The sequence below is a fragment of the Uloborus diversus genome, chromosome 7 (genome assembly GCF_026930045.1).
Source record: "Uloborus diversus isolate 005 chromosome 7, Udiv.v.3.1, whole genome shotgun sequence".
NCBI lineage: Eukaryota > Metazoa > Arthropoda > Arachnida > Araneae > Uloboridae > Uloborus > Uloborus diversus.
In genome coordinates, this window is record NC_072737.1 from 108,979,104 (window position 1) to 109,000,603 (window position 21,500).

At 32.1% G+C, this 21,500-nt stretch overlaps 1 protein-coding gene across 1 annotated transcript in view; it reads left to right on the forward strand.

The window, feature by feature from the left end:
* Positions 1 to 17,516, forward strand: part of LOC129225646 (E3 ubiquitin-protein ligase ubr3-like) — a 116,039-nt gene extending 98,523 nt beyond the window's left edge. The window contains exons 33-36 of the mRNA XM_054860114.1: positions 5,248 to 5,421; positions 5,583 to 5,792; positions 13,698 to 13,837; positions 15,971 to 17,516. Coding sequence (XP_054716089.1) covers positions 5,248 to 5,421; positions 5,583 to 5,792; positions 13,698 to 13,837; positions 15,971 to 16,088 — 642 coding nt within the window. The 3' untranslated portion in view covers positions 16,089 to 17,516. The remainder of the gene's footprint in view (positions 1 to 5,247; positions 5,422 to 5,582; positions 5,793 to 13,697; positions 13,838 to 15,970) is intronic.
* Positions 17,517 to 21,500: the final 3,984 nt, after the last annotated feature.

Below are 21,500 nucleotides of genomic sequence, written 5' to 3' on the forward strand. Positions count from 1 at the left end.
TCCATTATTTGTTAATATACAGGCTAACCAAATGATCTTTTCATTTTCTGCTACGGGCAAAGCCGTACGGGTACCACTAGTAAATAATAAATGTTAAAAACATGAAATGGAAAAAGCGGAGCGCTGCTTTCAACTGCATTATGGACTAAATCAGTTCGTTCAAAAAACTTATAACTACTTACTTAATGTTGCTGAATAAAGCAGCTTTTCTATGCAGCTCCTCCAGTAGTCTTTGGCTTTGAGCATGAGCTCTAATTAATAATAGGAAAAAATATCCGTCAACACTCAACTGACAGCGGAGGAGTAATAATAAGAAAATAGAATCAGAGGTTTTCTCGGAAATGTATATCCTCGGGCTCTCAAGGTCACACTCGACAAAAACCCCTCTTGCAGACTGGACACATCAGACAGAATTCTACTAAAACACGTGATGAGAACAAAGTGCCCGTACCAAACAGGGACACAAGGCTACAAACACTGCTTGAGCCGTCCGATGTACTATCAAATGACAACCGGACGTGGCGAGGACTACAGATCCGTGGGCTATAAAGCAATTAGTCCCTTCGATTTTCGACACAAAGTACACAGACAGTTGTATCCAGTTGTATCACTTGTTTCTGTTTTCCATCAAAAAAAAAAAAAATAGGGAAAAGTCTTCTTCATTGGTGACTTGTATTCCGTGCGGGAGTGCAGTGGTGCAGCCAAGGGGTAGAATCGGGAGTTCATCCCCCCTCCCCGCATATAGCAACAGAATGATTTGTATGAACACACTGCAAGTGCCTAAAATTGCACTATCCGACCTTTAATTTTGAAACATTTTATATGACCCCCCCCCCCTTCCCTTCTCTCCCGAGGAAAGTTTCTTGAAGCACCACTGTGGCAGTGCACTGAAAATCTGAAAATGTTTCACTTATTTATGCAGTACTTCTTTTTTCAAGCACGGAATGACCGATTTGTAATATCCCGTTCACGCGTCCCCACTTAGCGATTAATATTCGTATTTTCCGCATCGAATACCGCACGAAAAGAATCTTAGCTGTTTTTCGCGGCCCCGTTTATAGTTTTTTGATATCTACAGGGTTCGTACGGGTCATGGAAATCCTGGAAAGTCATGGAAAAAAATAAGCAAATTTCAGACCTGGAAAAGTCATGGAAAATTGAAATTTTCATTCAAAGTCATTAAAATTTATCTCAAGTCATGGAAAAATATCTTTGACAAAGAGAAAGTAACAGTAACTAAAAGAGTGTTAGAAATCTTAAGTGATTTAAGGGGTCTAAGGACCCTTAACCTTCAAAATTTTCGATTTTCTGAAAAAAATATATGTTATGCATAGTTTAATTCTGAACAATTTGATACCTTATTTATTACCATACGCCAAAAACTTTTCAAGTTATCGTAAAAATGCGTAAACTTTCCCCATAGAGATATATGTTAACAGCAGCTGTTTAAGCCTCTTTTTCTCAGGTGCCGGTTTTGCGCGCATGATATCTGTGAAAGTTTCTTATATATTTCCGTAAATCTTTTAATGTATGTTTATCTGGTTTATATTTATGAGCTGAACCTAAATGTATTTATTTTTTTAAGATCATTTATTTATTTATTATTTTTTTTTTTGAAATTTAATAAGTTAATATCGAAAATTTCCAAAATTTTCGGAAAAAAAAAATATTTTTTAAATATTAACTTTCATTCTTATTTGAAATTTAGGTTCAGATCATAAATATATACTATTGCATGAAAAGTTTCACGGAAATATATAAGAAACTTTTTGAGATATCATGCGCGCAAAACGAGAAAACCAAAGAAACCGGCACCTGAGAAAAAGAGGCTTCAATAGCTGCTGTTAACATAAATCTCTATGGGGAAAGTTTACGCATTTTTGCAATTATTTGAAAAGTTTTTGGCATATGGTAATAAATAAGGTATCAAATTGTTCAGAATTAAACTATGCATAATATATATTTTTTCCAGAAAATTGAAAATTTTGAAGGTTAAGGGTCCTTAGACCCCTTAATAGTATAGCACATAAAAGTTATTAAAAGTCAAAAATTGAAAAATCCAAAAATCGGGTCTGAATTTTGAAATTTCATTGCATCCACTCCTGTCGTAACCACTCGTCTTTTTTAGTGATGTGATTTTACTGCTTGGGCATCACTCATTTTGAATTAACTATTATTTTCAACAATTTTTACGTTTATATTCTGTAGTAGCAAACTTGCAAGTTCTTGGTTTGGCCACGCCCATTCTCAAGACGCAATTCAATTGCATCCGAGTTAGTTTCCTTCACACGTAAAAACATAAGCGAAAAATTTATTCGAGTTTATATTAATTAGTTGAAGGTTTTAGAAAATAAAGATCTTTAGTCAGGTGATAAAATAAAGAAAAAGGGGGAATTCAAATACATTAAAACAGTAGTGCCAAACAAACGGTACAAGAAACTAATCAATGCAGCCAAATGCTACGTACGATGAAGGGAATCACACATTATGTGTTGAAATTTCTGAACTTGTTAATTTATATGCATTTGAAAATGTACAAATAAGTAAGCAAAACAAGTACTTTTGAATCAGAAGATTTATTCACTACTGAATGGGTTTTTTTAATATAATTACCTGGTTTAGAAACACACAAAAAAAAAAAAAAAAAAAAAAACTAAACTATGTGGCTTTACTTTAAAAAACGAAAATACTGTGAGGTTATGTGGATGATTAAAGGCCATTGTTGACACTAAAAAACAACTTCTGAAGCAAATTTATTGAAACTTAGTGATGACTCATTAACCTTTGTCCCATTGGTTATCATTCTGGCTGTTTATAAAAAAAAATTAGACAATTACACATCATTATATTCCATTTACTGCAATTTTACTTTACTTAAACTTATATGATGAAGCCAAATAAAAATAGTTTAGTTTTTTAAGTGTACACTGATATTTTTTTCCCATTAGTAGTAAGTGCTTCAATAAAGTAGTGGCAGTCATGTAGAAGTTTTTGCTAATGCTCATTTCTAAAAGTTGGCAAGTTAGATATTAAATGGTGCTATAACAAGGTCATGAAAATTTTTATTGAAGTCATGAAAAAGTCTTGGAAAAGTCATGGAATTTTTTCATCCAAATAGAGTATGAACCCTGTATCTAAATCGTACCGGATGCTTTAGATTTTAGGTTTACTGATATTGCTAGTTATATATGCTTCAGTTATTTTATTTTTCTTTTAAATTTCAAATAACCCTGCAGCAGTTTGAAACAGATTAATGTAAAACTTCTACATATAGAATTGATTCATGCCTTCTCCACTTAACAGATTTTACTGAAAATGTTGGCGTAGCTTTTAAGGTTTTCGCACATGTTTACACTGTACTTTTTTTTTTCTAATAAGGGATGACCGATATGTAATCGTTCATGCGGCCCCACTTGGCGATTAATATCCGTATTTTTCTCAACGATTTTTAGCTGTTTTTCGCGGCCCCATTTATTGTGTGTGTGTGTGTGTGTGTGTGTGTTTTTTTTTTTTTTTTTTTTTTTTTAAGGGGCTGCGATAGCTGAAAAGTACCGGATGTTTTAGATTTTAGGTTTACTGATGTTGCTAGTTATGTTTTAATTATTTTGTTTTTCTTCTAAGTTGCATTCAAGAACCCTCCGCATTTTTTCCTACTTGCGGTTTTATTCCTTACACTTCAAATTAATAATAACAAAGAATCGGCGGCCCCTTTCTCCAAAAAAAGTGGAGGGGTGTCACCCCCCCCACCCCCCCCCTTACCGACGACCCTGTGTGTGTGTGTGTGTGTGTGTTTTTTTTTTTTGTCTTGGAAGTCTTTTTAAAACTCTAATTCTTGTGATTTTTACCCAACCATCATAGATGTGAACTGATTTCAGAGATCATGTTTCTGTTTTTTGCTGAAGTAAAGATCTTAGTTTAATTTTGCCTTTGAAGTATATTTTTGAAATTTGAACTTAATCATAGTATTTAATGAATTATGGTACCACTTCATCAAATCATAATTGATTAGATACTAGTTCAGTCAACAATGTAAGCTATAAACAATAAATATGATTAATATAACTCTTTTAATTAACAAGACACCTTATATTTTCAGTTGTCAGAAAAACTTTTCTGTTTCAAGTTGACATTTTTCTGAACTTCACTAACCCCTCTTAAGGCCAATGATAGTGTGTCTGTCAACAAGTAAATTCTTAAAAATACCTCTTAGATATTTCTCTCATAAATGTCTCTCAAAATTGAAAGTACTGTCAGACCCCGATTTAACGAATTCACTAGACTGAAACTTTTATACGTTAAATCAGGGTTATTCTTAATATCGGGGTGTAAAATTTTTTTAAATAAAAATTCACTTACCTATCCTAAGACACCTAATAAGCAACTGTGCAAAAATATCCACAATTAGAAAATGTACACTTTTTATTCAGCATTCCATCACTTATTACACGCTAATTTGAAATTTTAAACTACTGAGTAATATTTGCTTGACAATTTCCTTGGTATTTGACTTGAAATAATTCTCTTTCGACTTTTCGGAGAGAAGGAAATACTGTTTCTTTTCCAGGCTGCTGCATGAGATATGTTTTTACAGTTTTCAGGCCATGTAAAGCATTTGAAAAAGTAAGCTTTAATCGGAGTTTCACTATTGCTTTCTGCATCAGAATCACTATTCGTAGGTTGCCGCCTCGCCCGTCCAAAACTGCTGATTCCAAGAAAAGTTATTCTGCTTTGGACAATATGAATGCAACATTTGGAAAACAATTCAATATTTCCTAACTCAAATTAATAAAAAAAAATTTTTTGACTGTTGAAATAATTCATTACTTCGAGGTTCATTATTCGTAAATAGGGGTTTTTGCCTTTATTTTAGTTGGAAAAAACGGAAAATTCGCTAAATCGCAAAATTTGTCAAATGGATTTTCATTAAATTGGGTCCGACTGTATTTTCATACTGCCATTTGATTTGGCCTTTATGGAGTTGAAAGAGTAAAAGAGGAGTTAATGGCTCCTAAAAGTGTTATTGCAGTTTCAAAAAATAGCATGCATAAATTAAGGTATATATGTCGTAAGAATGAACTTGTTAGCATAAATTTGAAAAGGCATTTAATTGCATTGAAAACATATAGTTATTCAGCATTAATCTATGCAGATTTCATTCAACAAGAACTTTTAATTTGTGTCATTGTAGTTTATCTACACTTTCAAGATTTTTGGCAGCTAAATGATGTTATCTTATATCTATTACAGGATGATGAGGAATTTGAGTGCCTTTGTCAATATCTTGGCTTGCTACCTCCAGAATCAAAAGACCCAACTGCCACTTCTTGTTTAAAGTGGACTGTGCATGATCCCAGAATTCTCATCAAAACTTGGTGTCAGGACTTTGTTAATTTTTCCAATAAATCAATAATGGCCTCAAGGGTAACTTTTTTGTGTTATTAAAAGTTTGATATTTTATTGAAAATCCTAAGTTCTATAATAATATTTCATAAAAATGAATATTGGCGGTATATTTTTTTAAAAATAAGATGTGAGAACAGATTGAAATGCTTTTTTACTATATAAAGATCCTTTTTTTATAGGCTCTTATACAGAGGACAATAAAGTTTCATCTTCCACAGTTGCTCAGATTACCTCATAACTATGATGATATATTCAAATATTATCACAAGAAACCTTGTTCGGTTTGCAATGAAGAACCAAAAGATCCGTCGTTATGTTTAGTTTGTGGAACTATGGTTTGTTTGAGAGAAAGCTGTTGTCGTCAGCAGTCGTTATTTGAAGCTGTGATGGTCAGTATAATTTATTTATTTATTTTGAAAATGCATTATATATAGCATTAGATTAAGGACTAACATATGTAGAAAATCCAACCTTTCCTAACATTCTCAATGCTTTGTCTAAAACCTTTTTAAAAGTCCAAAATTCAAGACGAGATTTTTTGTAAAATAATCATCGTGAAGATCATACCCTTCATGCAGTTTATTTTTGTACTAGTGGTACCCGCACGGTTTTGCCCATAGTTGAAAATTAAAAAGTCATTTGGTTCGCCTGTATATTTACAAATAATGGATGACAGGTTTCTCACCAGTTTGCTATGTTAATTTGCTCGCCCATGTTACGGTTTCACATTATGATAATTTGGTAATTTACTTGTCCATGTTATGATAATTTCCTGGGTAAAATGATCTTAAAATTGGAATAGAAAAAGAACTAAATCGAATTTTCGAAACATCGTTTCTAGTTGCTCACCCCTATGCTACGAACTCACTGTGTGCCAACTTCATGAAGATTGGCCGAACAGTCTAGGCGCTATGCACTAACTGTCATCCAGACAGAGAGACAGAGATCCAGACTTGCAGCTTTATTATTAGTAATGATAAACATAGTTTCTCTGAAGATTTCTTTCTCATTTAATCGTGAATTTTTATTTGATTAAGAGACTGTTGTATACTTTTTTGTTTCTTGTGCTTGATTTTACAAATGAATTCATTATGGAAAGAAAAAGTGTTTTGTAAAAATATTTTTTGAAATGCAAGCCTTTTTTGCACTCTCCCCATTTGGGTCTTAGATCTTGATTTTAAGACTCCAATGCTTCTGCTGACAGACCATTCCCACCGGTCAAGTGTAAATGTCCGAGCATTAAACTAGGACCTCTGCAAATCTGAGAGAGAAGGGGGAAAAATGTTGTGGGCCTGGTCCGCACAAAACAGGCAATTCACTAAGCGATGGAACTGAACGTTTCATTATACGGCATTTCAATGAAGTTTGCTGTTTTATTAATAATTTCTGAAGTTAAATATTTAGCAATGATTGTTATTGTAAACTTTGTGTTCTTAGAATTAAATCAAAACTTTACCATGTACAGTCGAACCTGTCTATCTCGAACCTGCTTATCTCAAAAGCCTGTCTATCTCGAAATTTTTTAATTTCCCTGCATTTTCAGCCAAAATTTAATGTATTTTTCATGTTTATCTCGAAAAAAAAATCCCGAATACCTCTATATCTCGAATTCCAGCAATGCTGACATTTTCGAATTCAAAGCCCAGCAATCTTCAAAACAGCAAACAACTTTCTTTAAACATAGAAACGGTAGCACTATTCTCAAGGGCGGGGGGAAAAAAGGAGAAATGCACCTAGGTATTATTTTTTCCAGGAAGTCTAACGAAAGGACAGTCATTTTGAGCACTTTCTCGGAAGCAGAGCAGAGAGCAGAGAATGGGACAATGAGGAGAGAGCTGGGCTTGACAGATTTGACATGTGGGGTGACTTTTTCAAGTTCGCAGTTTAAGGTCACTCAAATTAAAACCCGTTTCATTATCTGTTATCTGGTTTAGGTATTGATCTGTGAGTGATCTCTTGCTTGAAGTTTTGATTGCGTAGAAAACTGAGATGATAGGTGTGAAAAGAAAGCTAAAGATTTTTTCAAATGATGAAAAAGTCAAATTTCTAGAATTTTTGAGCGGCAATCCATTAATGAAGAAAAATGAAATTGCGGCCAAGTTAAGTAGTATGTACATGGGGCAAGATGCGTTTTCAGCCATTGCCAACCTCAAGAGAGGATATTTGAATCTAAAAAAAATCAGGCACCGAAAAACAATAAAAGGCTACATATTTTGCTTGCAAAAGATATGCTTAAAATTTTATTACTGTCAAAATGATTCCTTAAACTTGCAATAAAGTGCTTAGTATAAAATAGTAGAATAAATACCTAACAAAACTATTACGGAAGAACTTTAATATTTCGTCTATGTTTAGATAAATTATTATTATAAAATTCAAAAATTTTCATCATCAGATTCCAAATTTCAATAAGTTTCTCAAAACCTCCATATCTCGAAACCTCTTTATCTCGAATTTTTTTTCCATCCCGTGAAATTCGAGATAGACAGGTTCGACTGTAATTCTGAACAGAAAACCTGCATTTTTTATTCCACTTTAACCTTTTGAATAGCGTTTTTAAAATTATGTTAATACTTGCAAGAGTGGGACTGCCGCGAATCTTTGAGAGAATTGGAAAAAATCTTGTGGACCTGGTCCTCACAAAACGGGCGATTCCTTAGGCGATGGAACTGTACGTTTCGTTGATCTATGAATAAATTTTTCAGTTAAATAACTAGCAATTGTTGTTCTTGTAAGCTTTATGTTCTTAGAATTAGATAAAAACTTTAGCCCTGTTATTTTTAGTAGAAAAGCTGCATTTTTTAGTCCACTTTAACATTTCTCAATGCGTTTTTTTTATTTATGTTTTTTTTTCTTTTGCCAGAGTCGTGTTTGTCTTCTGGAAAAAAAATAGCGTTCCTGAGAGGCTCCACCAGAAGGCATGCTTAGTCTTTACTCCCCCCCCCCTCAATGAATTCCGATGAGACTTTATTAGGCATAAAAATGATTTTCATCCCTCATTAATGTAATTAGATTTTTTTTCTTACTTCATAAGCAGTGTCGGCTAGTGGGAGGACCCGGAAACGGGGGGGGGGGGGAGTAGGCCCCCTCACTTTTTTCAGACAATAATTTTTTACATTTTATTTATTTTCCCTTTTATCTTTCTTTTTTGCATATGTGCTTGAAATTTTAAGAGATGGATTGTACGGTATCTGTTGAAAAAGTAAAATTAATGAGGTGCGGATTACCTGTGTGTGTTGTTTATTTATTTTTTCCTCAACACCAGCGCATTGAACCTCAATATTTGCAGCAGGATTTGCCGAGACCATTACCCTGCTTGTGCGTTGTTTATTTTACATAGCTTGAACGTTCTTTTTACAAGATTAAGGTTATGTAAAATAAACAGCATACAGTAAAAGGAGAAGCCTTCATTTGCACTAGCTAATACCATTTGTTCTTTGTCTTCAAGTAATTAGCATACTATAATGTCAGTTTAGAGAAGAAATCATTATTTTTTATATTAGTTTTGAATGTTATACCTTAAAAGTTATGTACTTCTTCATATTTTTAATTTAGTTGCTAAAATTGTATGTTAAATCAAAACTTCATTTTTTTTCATATTATTCGCGGATTATACGAAGAATTTTTTCTTTTCATCAGGCTAATTTTAGGACTTCAATTTTGGAAAAAATTCAAGGAGAGAGCTCCAGAAACCCCCTTCCCTTAAAAATCTTTAAAGTTTGTCTACAATTGGGTTTTTTGGAACTGCAATTTCTTAAAAATTGGAGGGGGAGGAGAAATTGATTTTTATTTACTTTTCAAAAAAAGAAAAGAAGGAAAAAAAAGATCGAGGAGAGTCCCGGAGCTCCATCCCTTACCCTAACGTCAATAAATATGGCCTAGGGCCACGTTTTAAGGCTTCAATTTCTAAAAAATTTCGTGAAGTCCCCTGTACTGTTCTTTTCCTAACATCATCTAAAATTGCGTTTTTAAAACTATAAGTTTCGAAATTGAGAGTTTTGATGAGCAAATCAAGTCAATCAAATTGATGAGATTTTTTTCCTATTGTGCTGCCCCCTCCCCTTAAAAGTTATTTTCTTGTTGAGCCACTGTTGTGTGCTGTGTTGTATGCACATGTGTGCATTTATCGTTATAAGATTATTTTTTTATTCAAAAAATGTCTTCCCATTGTTACACAGAAATTAATACTTGTTTTAAATTACAGCTCTTGTATAAATGTGACAAGTTATCAATAACTTGAAGAAAATAAAAAGTTTGATATATTTTTCTTTGTCTGAATAAAAATTCTGAATCTGGCCCATGGTTGTCGGCAGATTCGTATGCAAAAGGCTACACCCGCATGTAAATTGCTAAGAATTTTTTAAACTTGATTTTTAATTCATTTATTTTTAATTATTTTTTTTAAAATTTAGTTTAAATTATTATTATTTTTATTTTATTATTATTTTTTAAAGCGAATACTCAGATATATTTTCACAAATCTTTGTGAAAGTTAATTAATTTAATTTTTACATATTTCTCTGACCACAATACTTTTGCCCTTTTGTAATTTGGGTTTGCTTAAAATAAAATTATTTTTACACATTCAAAATAATTAGTTATTAAAGGATTAACAATAATGTTTCTAATAAAAATCTTCAATTAATATTGCTTTTAAAAATTTATTTATTTTGAAAATCGGTGTGTAAAGTGCCCTCCAAAGCGTGCTGGATATAAACATGAGATTAATAATTTCCATTGTGTATTTTGTAGCTTTTCCCTATCTGATTAATTAAATTTTATTTTTTAATGTCAGGGGTGAAAGTGCGCCACCCTGGGGGCAATTATGGGCATAAACATGATAATATATTTCGTGATTTACTTAGTAGTTTAAATATTTTGTGGTTGTCCTGTGTTTAAAATAAACTTTAAGTTTGTTTATTAAACATACATAATTATTTTAGGAAAGCTTAAATTAAAAAAAATATATTAAAAAAGAAGAAAAACTTTAAAAAAAAACCTGAGGGAGGAAGGGGCGAGTACACCCATGATCAGGCCCCCTCACTTTTTCAAGGCACGAGCTGCCACTGTTCATAAGTTAACATCAAAAACTTATTCTGCAGCACTAGACTTTACAATCGTGCACTTATGTTTTGTTCCTCCGTTTACATTTGGGTAAATGTTCAAAAGTATATTTATAAAGGCAGAAATGCCTTTTAAAACAAGTTCTATCATGAGTCAATTGCAGCTTTCATTGTTCATTTTTTTTGTCAAATTCTGGAAACTTTTGTTTAACTGCAGTTTTTAAAATACCTTTCACATTTGGCAAAAACAATTATTCTTCTTGGTCTCTCAAAATAAACTAAAACATTTTATGAAAAATTGCAAAAATATGCCTATCATCAATTTCTGGATTGGGATAGGTTAATCGCCCTCTGTCAGTGTTGGGCATTAATCAATTATTTTTTCAATTGCCTTGTTAATTGATTAAAAAAATAATTGCAATTAAATTAATTGCAATTAAACTATTAGTTGCACTTTGCAATGAATTTAATTAGATTAATGTACGTTAATTTGTTTTCACAATTAAAATAATTTCAATTAATTTTTTAAATTGTTTTATGAAACAATTAAAACTAACAATTAACTTAATATAACAATAGGTACAGCGCAGCATACAGAGTTCAAAGTATTATTCAAATTCATATTTTTGTTCAGTGTTGATTGCTCGCTCGCCGCATATACTATTCTCGTCTTGGCAAGTTTTTCCACACGTAAATGCTTGTGTTTTAATTAAGTGTTTTAAAATTGTGCAAATCATTGTTTTATAGTTTAACTTGTAACAGGGGAAATCAGAAAGAAGGACATAACAGGGGACGTAAGATCTCAGAGACCGCTCTGTTTAATTATCTTTTTTTTTGAATCGTGTAATTGAGATGCATTTCTGTAATTTCCCTCACATGTTCGGACTTTTACTAGTACGGAAATTTTTTTTTAAATTTTTAATTGAAATATACCTTTTTTTGAGGATATTTTGCTGGAGCCTTAATTTTTTTTGAGAAAAGTCATATGTTGCAGTAAATAATTTATTGCTCGTAATAAAGTTACTGATACATGAAATACACCGCACTAGACGTTAAATCCCGGTTATCACAAATTTGCCATTTCAACCGCGCTTGCGTGTGGACATAGCGTTTTGGGCTTTCTGTTTTAAGATTTCGTGTTGCTTCTTTATATTTAGGCTGAGCGAGAGTCCCACCAAATTAATGAATGCGATTCGAATATTTTCACAACGATTTCGTGATATATTATGTGAAACTACAGGTATGAATAACTGATAATCTTAAGAGAGAAATGACATTTCAACATTTATTAGTTTGGAAATATTTATTTAACATAAATATAAAACACGTTGTGTACTTTAAAAATGATTGGAATATTAGTACTGATATCCGTCTTTTGCGGATATTTTACGTTAGGCGTAAACAACTTAGTATTACATATTTTTATTTAGGTTGAGGGTTCGGCTTTGTATTAGAAGTGATGCTGCAATTCTAGTACGCTCTTCTGAGGTTAAAAATTTGGTCCTGAAAAAGGACAGACAAATCAGACACCGAATCCATTTATAATTAAGATGCAAACCGAGGCCTAAAAACTAAATCATAGAAAACTTTGTGAGTTCTAATTTTTATCTGTTGCTATCTCATATTTATTACCAAATTTAAAATGTTTGTAATTAATTTTAGCAAGATTTTTGAAATCAGCTAAGTCCGTGCTCAAGCGCAGTTGAAATGGCACATTTGCGATAACCGGGATTTAACGTCGAGTATACACCGCCAGCTCAGTCATTTGCAGCCGAGGACTGCAGGTTCGTGCTGATTAGCACGCCTCAGCAAGGCATAGGAAAGTGCCTAAGCTGGAGATGTAAAACCTCTTAAGGAAGCCAAGAGTGCCAAACAAACTAGGTAGCTAATATAGAATTAGCGCAGACCAGACCAGTGACCGAAGCAATGGTTCAGTTCAACTCGAGTATTTCATATATTTCTGTTTCAGTCCTGGCTATTGGGTGGTAATTTACTGAAAGTTACTGATATTTTTTGATATTTTATTTGTTGCTAACATGTGTATTTAAATAGTTAGATAGTAATATGGTACCCGTTTAGCGTCCACGTTCCATGTAGACCTGTCCTCTGTAGAGTATATTGTACAAAACCAGTATTTTTTTTATGAATTAGTTTTAATTAAAATTCACAGAACAATCAACAATTGTTAAATGTAGTAAACTACAATTAACAATTGTTAATTGTAGTAAATTTGCAATTAACAATTAATTGTTAACTGTGGTAAACTACAACTAACAATTAATTGTTAACTGTAGTAAACTACAATTAACAATTAATTGTAATTTTCCACAATTACAATTGATCAATTGTTAGTTGTTGTGGTTACGTTTACCAATTAATCAATTGTTAATCTTTATTTGTCAATGCAATTAAAATTTGCCCAACTCTGCCCTCTGTTAATGTCAAGCAGATATTTTTTGTCGTTTCTTCCACCACATCAAACAAAACTGATTTGTTTAAGGCTAAAAATTTAACGCAAGGGTGACACTGCAAGTGATTTTTATTCAATTTTATATACATCATACCCAGGAATGTAACTGTAAAAGGGTAGGATCTGGTGGGGTAAAGTGGTCATAAAATTGTAGGTTTTCACCTTAGGTGGATAATGAATACAATAAATCCTTTAAACACTTCAACTTTTTTTGCTGTTATTTTACATTACATTATTAAAGAACATGGTACAACAATTTTAGGAATAAAAATATTGATTTAAGTAGTATTCATTTTCTACGGAGCAAAAGAGACAAACGCTCCTTGTGTCTCTTCAAGTGAGTCTCCAAGAAAAACAGTTTTCCCTGTGCGTGGGGAGCATTTCCCTGCGAATTGCTATTTGCGTTTGTCCCTTGCACCATAGAAAACGAATAACATTTCGCTGCTCATAAACTGTGGACGTCTGAAGAGCGACCGTCATCTTAAATGACTGATAGCAGCTCCGCTCTTCCGAGCAAAAAGCTGATTGCTCTGATTTTTCAGATTACCATGACAACGGTTGTGTTTAATATTTATTTAGAGAGCAAAATTTTCATCATCAAACCCAATAAGTAGGGTCTCATCGCAATTCGCGATTGCAAAAAAAAAATAATTTGAATACAATACAGCAAAATTCAAATGAATGCTAGATTTTTTTATGGGAAAAATTAGAGTTAACCTTCAATTTTTGCAATTTTGTTAATAGTTTTTTTTCTTTCACAGCATTCTGTAGCTTGCGGTGCAGGAACAGCAATGTATATAGCTGTCAATTCATCTACAGTTATTGTGATTCGCGGAAAACGAGCTTGCCTGTGGGGTTCTGTTTATTTGGATAGTTATGGCGAAGAAGATCGTGATCTGAAGTAAGTTGTTCTCTAACACATTTTTGCTACAGGGCAGCAAATAAACAGGAGAAAAGTAACTTGAAACCCTGGAGTAATCTGGGACTGTTATGAATTTTTGTCGTTTCGAGTAATTACTTCCTTCTAAGGTTCATTGATTCAGATTGCTTTTATCAATTGTTCCTTTTTGAGAAATTTCTATTTTTTTACAAGAATTTTGTGCTGTTTAGCTTATATTTTATTTTCATGTTAATTTTCTGTTGAGTGACACTAATTCAGTTTTTCCTCTTTTATTATTTTTTTCAGCTTCTTTCCTTAGCTTATTGTATTTATACTGAACAATGTTTAACACATGCCCATGGAAAAGAGGGTCTTCAAGTTTTTCATTTTGTTTTTGACAGGGTTCACCGATATATATCATGATATATATCCGATATTTATTTTGAAAAATATCATGATATTTTGATATTATTGATAATTATTTTTTCAACTGCGGTATTTTCAAAATAAAAAGTATATTAATCGTAGTAAAATTGTTCATTTATAACCAAAAAGTTATGAACTAATTTTTATGATGTATTAATACATCATTAATATAATAAAGAAATATAATACTCCTATTTTACTTGTTTTTTATGTTCATAAAATTAATATGTAATGTAATAATTTTAATTCATATTAAAAGTGCCTAGTTAAATGTTAAACATTGCTCAGAAAAAAAGAAAATGTCTTAGGACTGTGCACAGAGTAATGTATATATTTTATTTCTGAATCATATAACTGTAAAAGTAGCTAACAGAAGAAAAATGAATAAAACATCTAATGCTAAATAACTTCATTAAAATTAATAGAAATTTAAAATGATATATTAGATAATAATAATGAAAGAAGCCTTAATTTTAAGTATACATATTGTAATTATAATAATAAGAAAATAAAGAGTGATTGGAGGATGCATTTACTATTTGGAAGACTTTAGTTTGTGCTAATTTAAAATATCGAATGTATATCAAAATATCTGATCTATATCAAAATATCGGATATTTTCGATATTTTCGAAAAATCATGATATTTTTAAACCTTGGTTTTTGATGATATACATTTGCGTTTCACTTAAAAGGCTTAAAATGTATAGCTTGGAGCAAAGGAGAGTCAGATTGGACATGATTCAGATGTTTAAATTTATCAAAATGAAAGGTGCTGATGGGTGAAATTTTTGCACAGAAAGCAGGACGAGGGGTCATTGTTTTAAGCTATTCAAATCTCAGGCTAACCTGAAAATAAGGAAAAACTACTACTTTAGTAGTGTTGTGGGCACTTGGAGCAGCTCACCGGAAGAGGCGGTAATGTAATGAACGAGGGGCCAGATAGCTCTAAGAGGCCTATTGATCTTCATTTGGATCTAATAAACTGACTAGGACCAGCCTAGCTGGGCCCAGTGCCTGTTGCTGGTTGTCACATTTATATGTTTCATTCTGTAAATTTACCAGTTAATGCAAAACACATTTCTCTAATGTAGGAATTATTTGTTTCCAAAAAGAAAAACTACAGTGAAGCACCGTTTATATGTTTCTCTTTTATACGTTTTTATCAATGATACGTTTTTAAAATTGGTCCCTGCAAAGTCTAATACACATTAACCTATACCTATTATACGTTTTTTCGTTTGTACGCTTTTTCATACAGTTCCTTCAAAAACATAAGAACGGTGCTTCACTGTGTGTTGAAATATTTCAGAAAACTCAAATACATATGATTTGTGGGTTAGGTTGTATGTAAAATTTTTTAAATCTTGTGGGATAAACTTTATTCGGCAAAGGTCCTACTTAGAAAATTTTATGTTACCATACTGTTGAAAACGAAAAACAGTTGTGCTTTACCTTAATAGATAGTAACATACTTTTTTTTTTCAGATTCTACTTGAGCTTTATTTGAAACAATGTAAAAAAATAAATAAATAAGTAACTTTATAGCAATGGCTGCCTGCTTTTTGGGTTATTACCCTGAAAAATCCCTCTTTTGAACTAGCAAATGGGAAGAAAAATAAATGAATAAAAAACTGAATTTTTGTATTTTATATTCTTTGAGTAAATATTTAAGTTAGGTTTGACCTATCGTACTAAGCATTTTATTTGTATTTATGTGTTTCTACAGGCGTGGAAAACCATTGTTTTTGAGCGAGGCTCGTTACAATCTCCTGCAGCAGCAGTGGATCAACCACAGTTTCGACCACACCAACAAGAGATGGGTTTGGCATAAAGACAATTTATAACAGTTAATGTACATATTTATGTAAATTACCGCCCAAAGATTAATGGCTCTTGAAATAGAACTTTGTAAAGAAAACTGTCTCTTCTTTGGTGTAACAGGAAGGGAGTTTTTTAATCAGTGGTAGCACAAAGAGGAGTTTTCTTCTGGGTTCTTAAGCGAAGTCATGAATTTATTCTACAAAATTTGTGAAGAGATATATTTTTAGTTCATCATTATACATAGATATGAAGATGATATATGTGATATAATTTCAACAACTCACTAAGCTGGAAATACATGAGTCGAGTGTAGTGCCAATTTGTATGTGTGTGGATTCTTCTCCCTGTAACATTTTCCTTAAACATTTTTCAAGATGTACAATTTGTGTAATTAATTTCAAATTTTGTGAAATTATTGATAGAATCTAATTTCAAACATTGTTGTGAGGAAGAGTTTATAAGTGTTAAATTACCAGTTATAACTTTTGAATTGTATTTTTTACTTATTAAACCATGAATTACTATACTTTTTGCCTTGTTCCAATCCTATAACAGTCAGTAAATTTAAAATTACTGACCCAAGAATTCTTCTTACATAAAAAAGGCTGTGAATGTGATTTTAAAATCTAGAATGTGATAAATCCAATATTTCATTAACACAATGGCTTAAAGTAGATCTTGGGAATGATAAAATTATTCTCACTATCACCCGTGTTAATCTCTCTTTATTTCAATAACTTGTTAGTGGTTAGTATGAAATCATATTCCTTATGTATGCTGAATGAGTTTTTAACTGACAAATAAAATTGCATTGAAAGCCTAGTTTTATAACATACATTACTATTTATGTAATTTGTAAGTGTCTGTATGTGTAAAAAACCATTACTATTTTGTTGAAATTGTTTTATAAAGACCACATAATATTTGTTTGCACAACCAATGTTTTAAATACTGATTTGAACTGTTGTAAATGTAAATTAAAAATGGGGATGCTGTTCACATACATGTGTATTTTATTTATTGATTCTACTTTAAGTGATACTTCGTGCATTGTTTTAAGTTGAATCGTTCAGGTTGTCATATTCGTATGTAGTAAATATATTATTTATCTTTTGTAGATGGAAAATATCAATTGTAATTTATATCACTAATGCAGCTAAAAATTCTAATAGCAAAGGCTTAATTCATTCACATATTTTATAGTCTAGTAATAATAGTTAAATTTTTTAATATTTTATTGCAATTATTTTCTCAAAATAATTAAATTTTTCATTTTTTCCTGAAATGAACTTATTAATTTAATGTTTTTACAACTTTCATAAAAAAAAACTACCATTTTGCTTTTGAAGATTGGAGAATAAAATGATGCCACTGATTCTTCCAAAATATGAATCGCTATGCATGAAAAAATGTGTAGTAAAATTTTAGGAATGAATAAATTTTACTTCTATTGGACTCTTTCTTTTTTCTTTGTATTGTTTCAAGAAAGTTCAAATTCTTTAATATCGTCACATATACACTGGATAGAAGCAAACAGTCATCTAGAAGAGGTTTTATTTTTGTCCCCGAGAAGGTGCATTATCATTATGTTATACAGCCAAACTCGCTTATAATTTACAGGGGTAGGAGTTGGCCTAAAAATCCTAAAACTTCAAATTTTGTCCTAAAATTTCAAAATTTGTCCTAAAAATTCTAAAATTTCAAATTTTGTCCTAAAATTTCAAGATTTGCCCTAAAATTCCTAAAATTTTCATTATTTATTCTCTACTCCCACAGAAAAATAAAATTTAACCTAAAAATGAAACTTTTCATGATGGTATGCCTATATTTTAGGATACAATAAACTTTGTGGACCCTATAAGAAATTTTCTCTCTAAAGAAAAAAGAAATAACCTATGCTGCTGCTCTCTTTTTTTTGGAGAAGGGGAGGGAAGTTGTAGTTAATTAAAACACATGCTCAATATAAAGCTGTTTGTTTTATCTATACTTTAACTCTTGCAATCATTCCAAAAGATTTTAAAAAATAAAATAATAAAGAAATTAAAAACAGCTGTGCAATAAATTTTGCAGAAAAAGAGTTTTGGGGTAAAGAAATATATTCTGATGTTTTTGATTTTTTTCCCCTTTGAAAATAAATGAAAAATATATGAACTAGTGTGTGTGGGGGGGGGGGAGTATTCCCTCCTTCCAGGCCCAGATCTGTGTATCTGCAGACCCTGCTATGCGGAGCAGCCCACGTTCTTAAAGGGCCCAGTGGCCCAAAATTTTTTTTTTAATTTTGAAAAAATCTAGCACTAAGACTCATTTACGTTGCAAATATACACTACTGGCCTTTGGGGAGGGACCCTACAGATTTTGTTGCTGGGGGCCCAAAATTTATAGATCTGGACTTGCCTCCTTCTTTCAAATTGCAGTTCCGTGGCAGAGGGGGGGGGGGAGGTGAAAGTAAATAGTAATTTGTTTTATAAAGTGCAACGAAAAACGAAATTCTCTTCCTTGTGATTGGAAAAAGTAGACAGAAATGGATACAAGATCAGCACATGGTGCCGTGCAGAACAGGATGAATTTAAAGCATTTTGTTCTGTTTGTACACTATTTTCCAATCTTGATAATCGAAGATTTACACAAGTATTGTCTCATGCTCATGTGGCGAGACATGAGAGGTTGACAAGCAGCTTGAAAAATCAAGGTGCATTTTTAATTCCTTGTTCCTTGTCTTCTACTGAAAACGAATCTCTACATATAAAATGAAGTCCCCAAAAAACGTCTGTGTGTTTGAACTCGCAAAACTCAAGAACTACCTGACCGATTGCGCTGAAATTTTCAGTTTGTTCCTTTAAGTCCTGAGAAGGTTGTGCTGAAATTTTCACAGTTTGTTCCTTTAAGTCCTGAGAAGGTTTGCAGACCAGTTCGAATAAAATTCGATGAATAGTTCTTTTTTTATTCCAATTTACGTCCAATTTTCACATAAATTCTCACATATGAGGGTGAAAAATTACTTGCACATACAGTCAAACCTCGATATCGCGACACCCGGATTTCACGACACTCCGGATGTCACGTCACTTTTTCAAAGTCCCGAACTTATGCCATATAATTTTAATGTTAAGTAGCTCCAGATTTTACGACAGTCTTTTAGGTGCACTTTCGGTTACGACGACACTTCAAGCTGCGCCGACTGGATCAAATATTTCTTTGCAATTGTTAAATTTTTATTAAAATAATGAAAACATCTGAAAATGTTAGTTGTAGGAACTTCGGAGTCTGACAAGAGATTTGACCAGGCATGACACCTCAAGAATTGTGAGGGATAAGTAGTTAAGTTCTGAAAGGTACAGGTTTCAGACTTTGAAAAGAGGGACAATAGAAAATAATTCAAAGCAGGAATAAGAGCTCCTCATTAGATTGAAAAGGGATACACAACTCTAAAGTGGATAAAAGAATTAGAAAGTGTTTTTTCACATTCGAATTGTGGGGCTTAGACGTCAAAACCTAATCAAATTGAGGACAAAAGTGAAGAGTCTTGAATTGGTTTCTTTCTTGCTGATACTTTCGTGGAATGGTGGAGCGTTAAAAATGCTATTGAAAAGTAAGTTTAGTTAGAAAATTTTTAGTTACACAAAAAAATCATAATAAAAAGTGAAGATTTTTTTAAAAATAATGTTTGTTATATCCACCAATAATTCAAATTTACATTAGTTAAATCTAATTTAAAATGTATATAGATACTATTAATTTCTTTATTAAATCTAATTTAATGTTAACTAATGTTTAATTATGAATTTTTGAACTATTCCAGTTATGACGTCGCTCCGGCTATGACGACACTTTGTTGATAGTCCCAAAGGTGTCGTGATAACGAGGTTCGACTGTATTAATATTACACATCGTTAGAAAGGGTAGAATTTTTCGCGTTTTACGCAATTTGTTTCAATGCTCCAACTTAATTACGGCGGGATTTATTTGTGTTTTTAGCTCGAATTTTTTTAGGCTTAGCTGAAATTTAGGTACTACTTTCTTCATTAAATAAATCATTAAAAAGTGAAGGAATTATCCCACAGCTTTCTTTTTGATGCCATTGAAAAAAGCGACCTTTTTTACTCCAGATCTAACTCGACCTATGGTCGAAAAAATTAGCTTTTATCTCGAAAGGAAAAAAAGTTACAAGCCTTTTTAAATCAAGTTTCAGAAATCTCGATTCCATTCAAATTGTGAATCATTTTCTTTCGTATCTACTTACTTAAACTTATTTTATTTTGTGTTTCCATGGTTACGCATTTTAAATCCATCTTTCTGGATATAATTTCTTAAAAGTATTTTAATATCTGTCGTCATTGTTTAGAAAGGAAATCATGATGTTTTTTTTTAGTTTATTTTTTATGCCTGATTGTTGAATATACGTCACTTGACACAATTTTTATTTTCAAGGTAGACCGGGCAAAGCCGGGCAACGCAGCTAGTTTATTATAAAGAAGCAATCCAAAGCTTTTGTTCCAATTTCACTCCAAGATAAAATTTCAAAAGCAGAGCTTTTCTTAGTTTTAGTTGCCATAAAAAAATTATTCATTTGCATCTTTAAATGATTTATCTGTAATTTACAGAAATATCTTTGATGATTCTGAGATAGTAAAAAGTATCAAATTACAGTCGACGCTCGATATAACGACCATCTCCGTCCCAGAGAAAAAGGTCTTTATAACGAGTGGTCGTTATAAGAAGTATAATTTTAAAAAATATACAGTCATCATGCATGCCCCGTTGTTCCATAAAAAAAATTAGAGACGTACTGAGTAGCACTTTGGCCGAGTAGCCGAGTACCGAGTACTCGGCCGAGTACCGAGTTACCGAGTACTCGGTCTTTCACTACTCGGCCGAGTTACCAAGTACCAATTATGTTTTATGAAGAACCACCGACACACATGTGATGAATTTTGAACTTATTGGAATAGCAGTATAGACCTCCTTGTCCATATAATAGTTTTTAAAACTAAATTCCTGCTGAAATTCAATTTACGCATTATATAAACAATTTTGTGTGTCAAAAATTTTACAAAAAAATTATTTTTTAAATTAAAAATAAATAAATAAATAAAACATATGATTAATCAAGTTGGAATTAAAACAAATTTATACCAATCAATTATAGTTTTAGTCCGCCAAACATAAATAATTTTAATACAACAAATGTGCAGGAACACTGCAGACATGTGTTTCTGACCCCCCCCCCCCCCCCCCCGTTACAAGGAACGTCTTTTTCAGCGCATAACATGTGAGCTCAAGAATGTAAAGACATTCGACAAAAAAAATCTGACTTTTGTCGGATGCCTTTAAATCCACGAGCCACGAGCTCCCATGTTGTGCATTGAAAAAGGAATTCCTTGTAATGCCAAAACACGCGTCTGCAGTGTTCCTGCACTGTGCTTTTAACGTTGTTT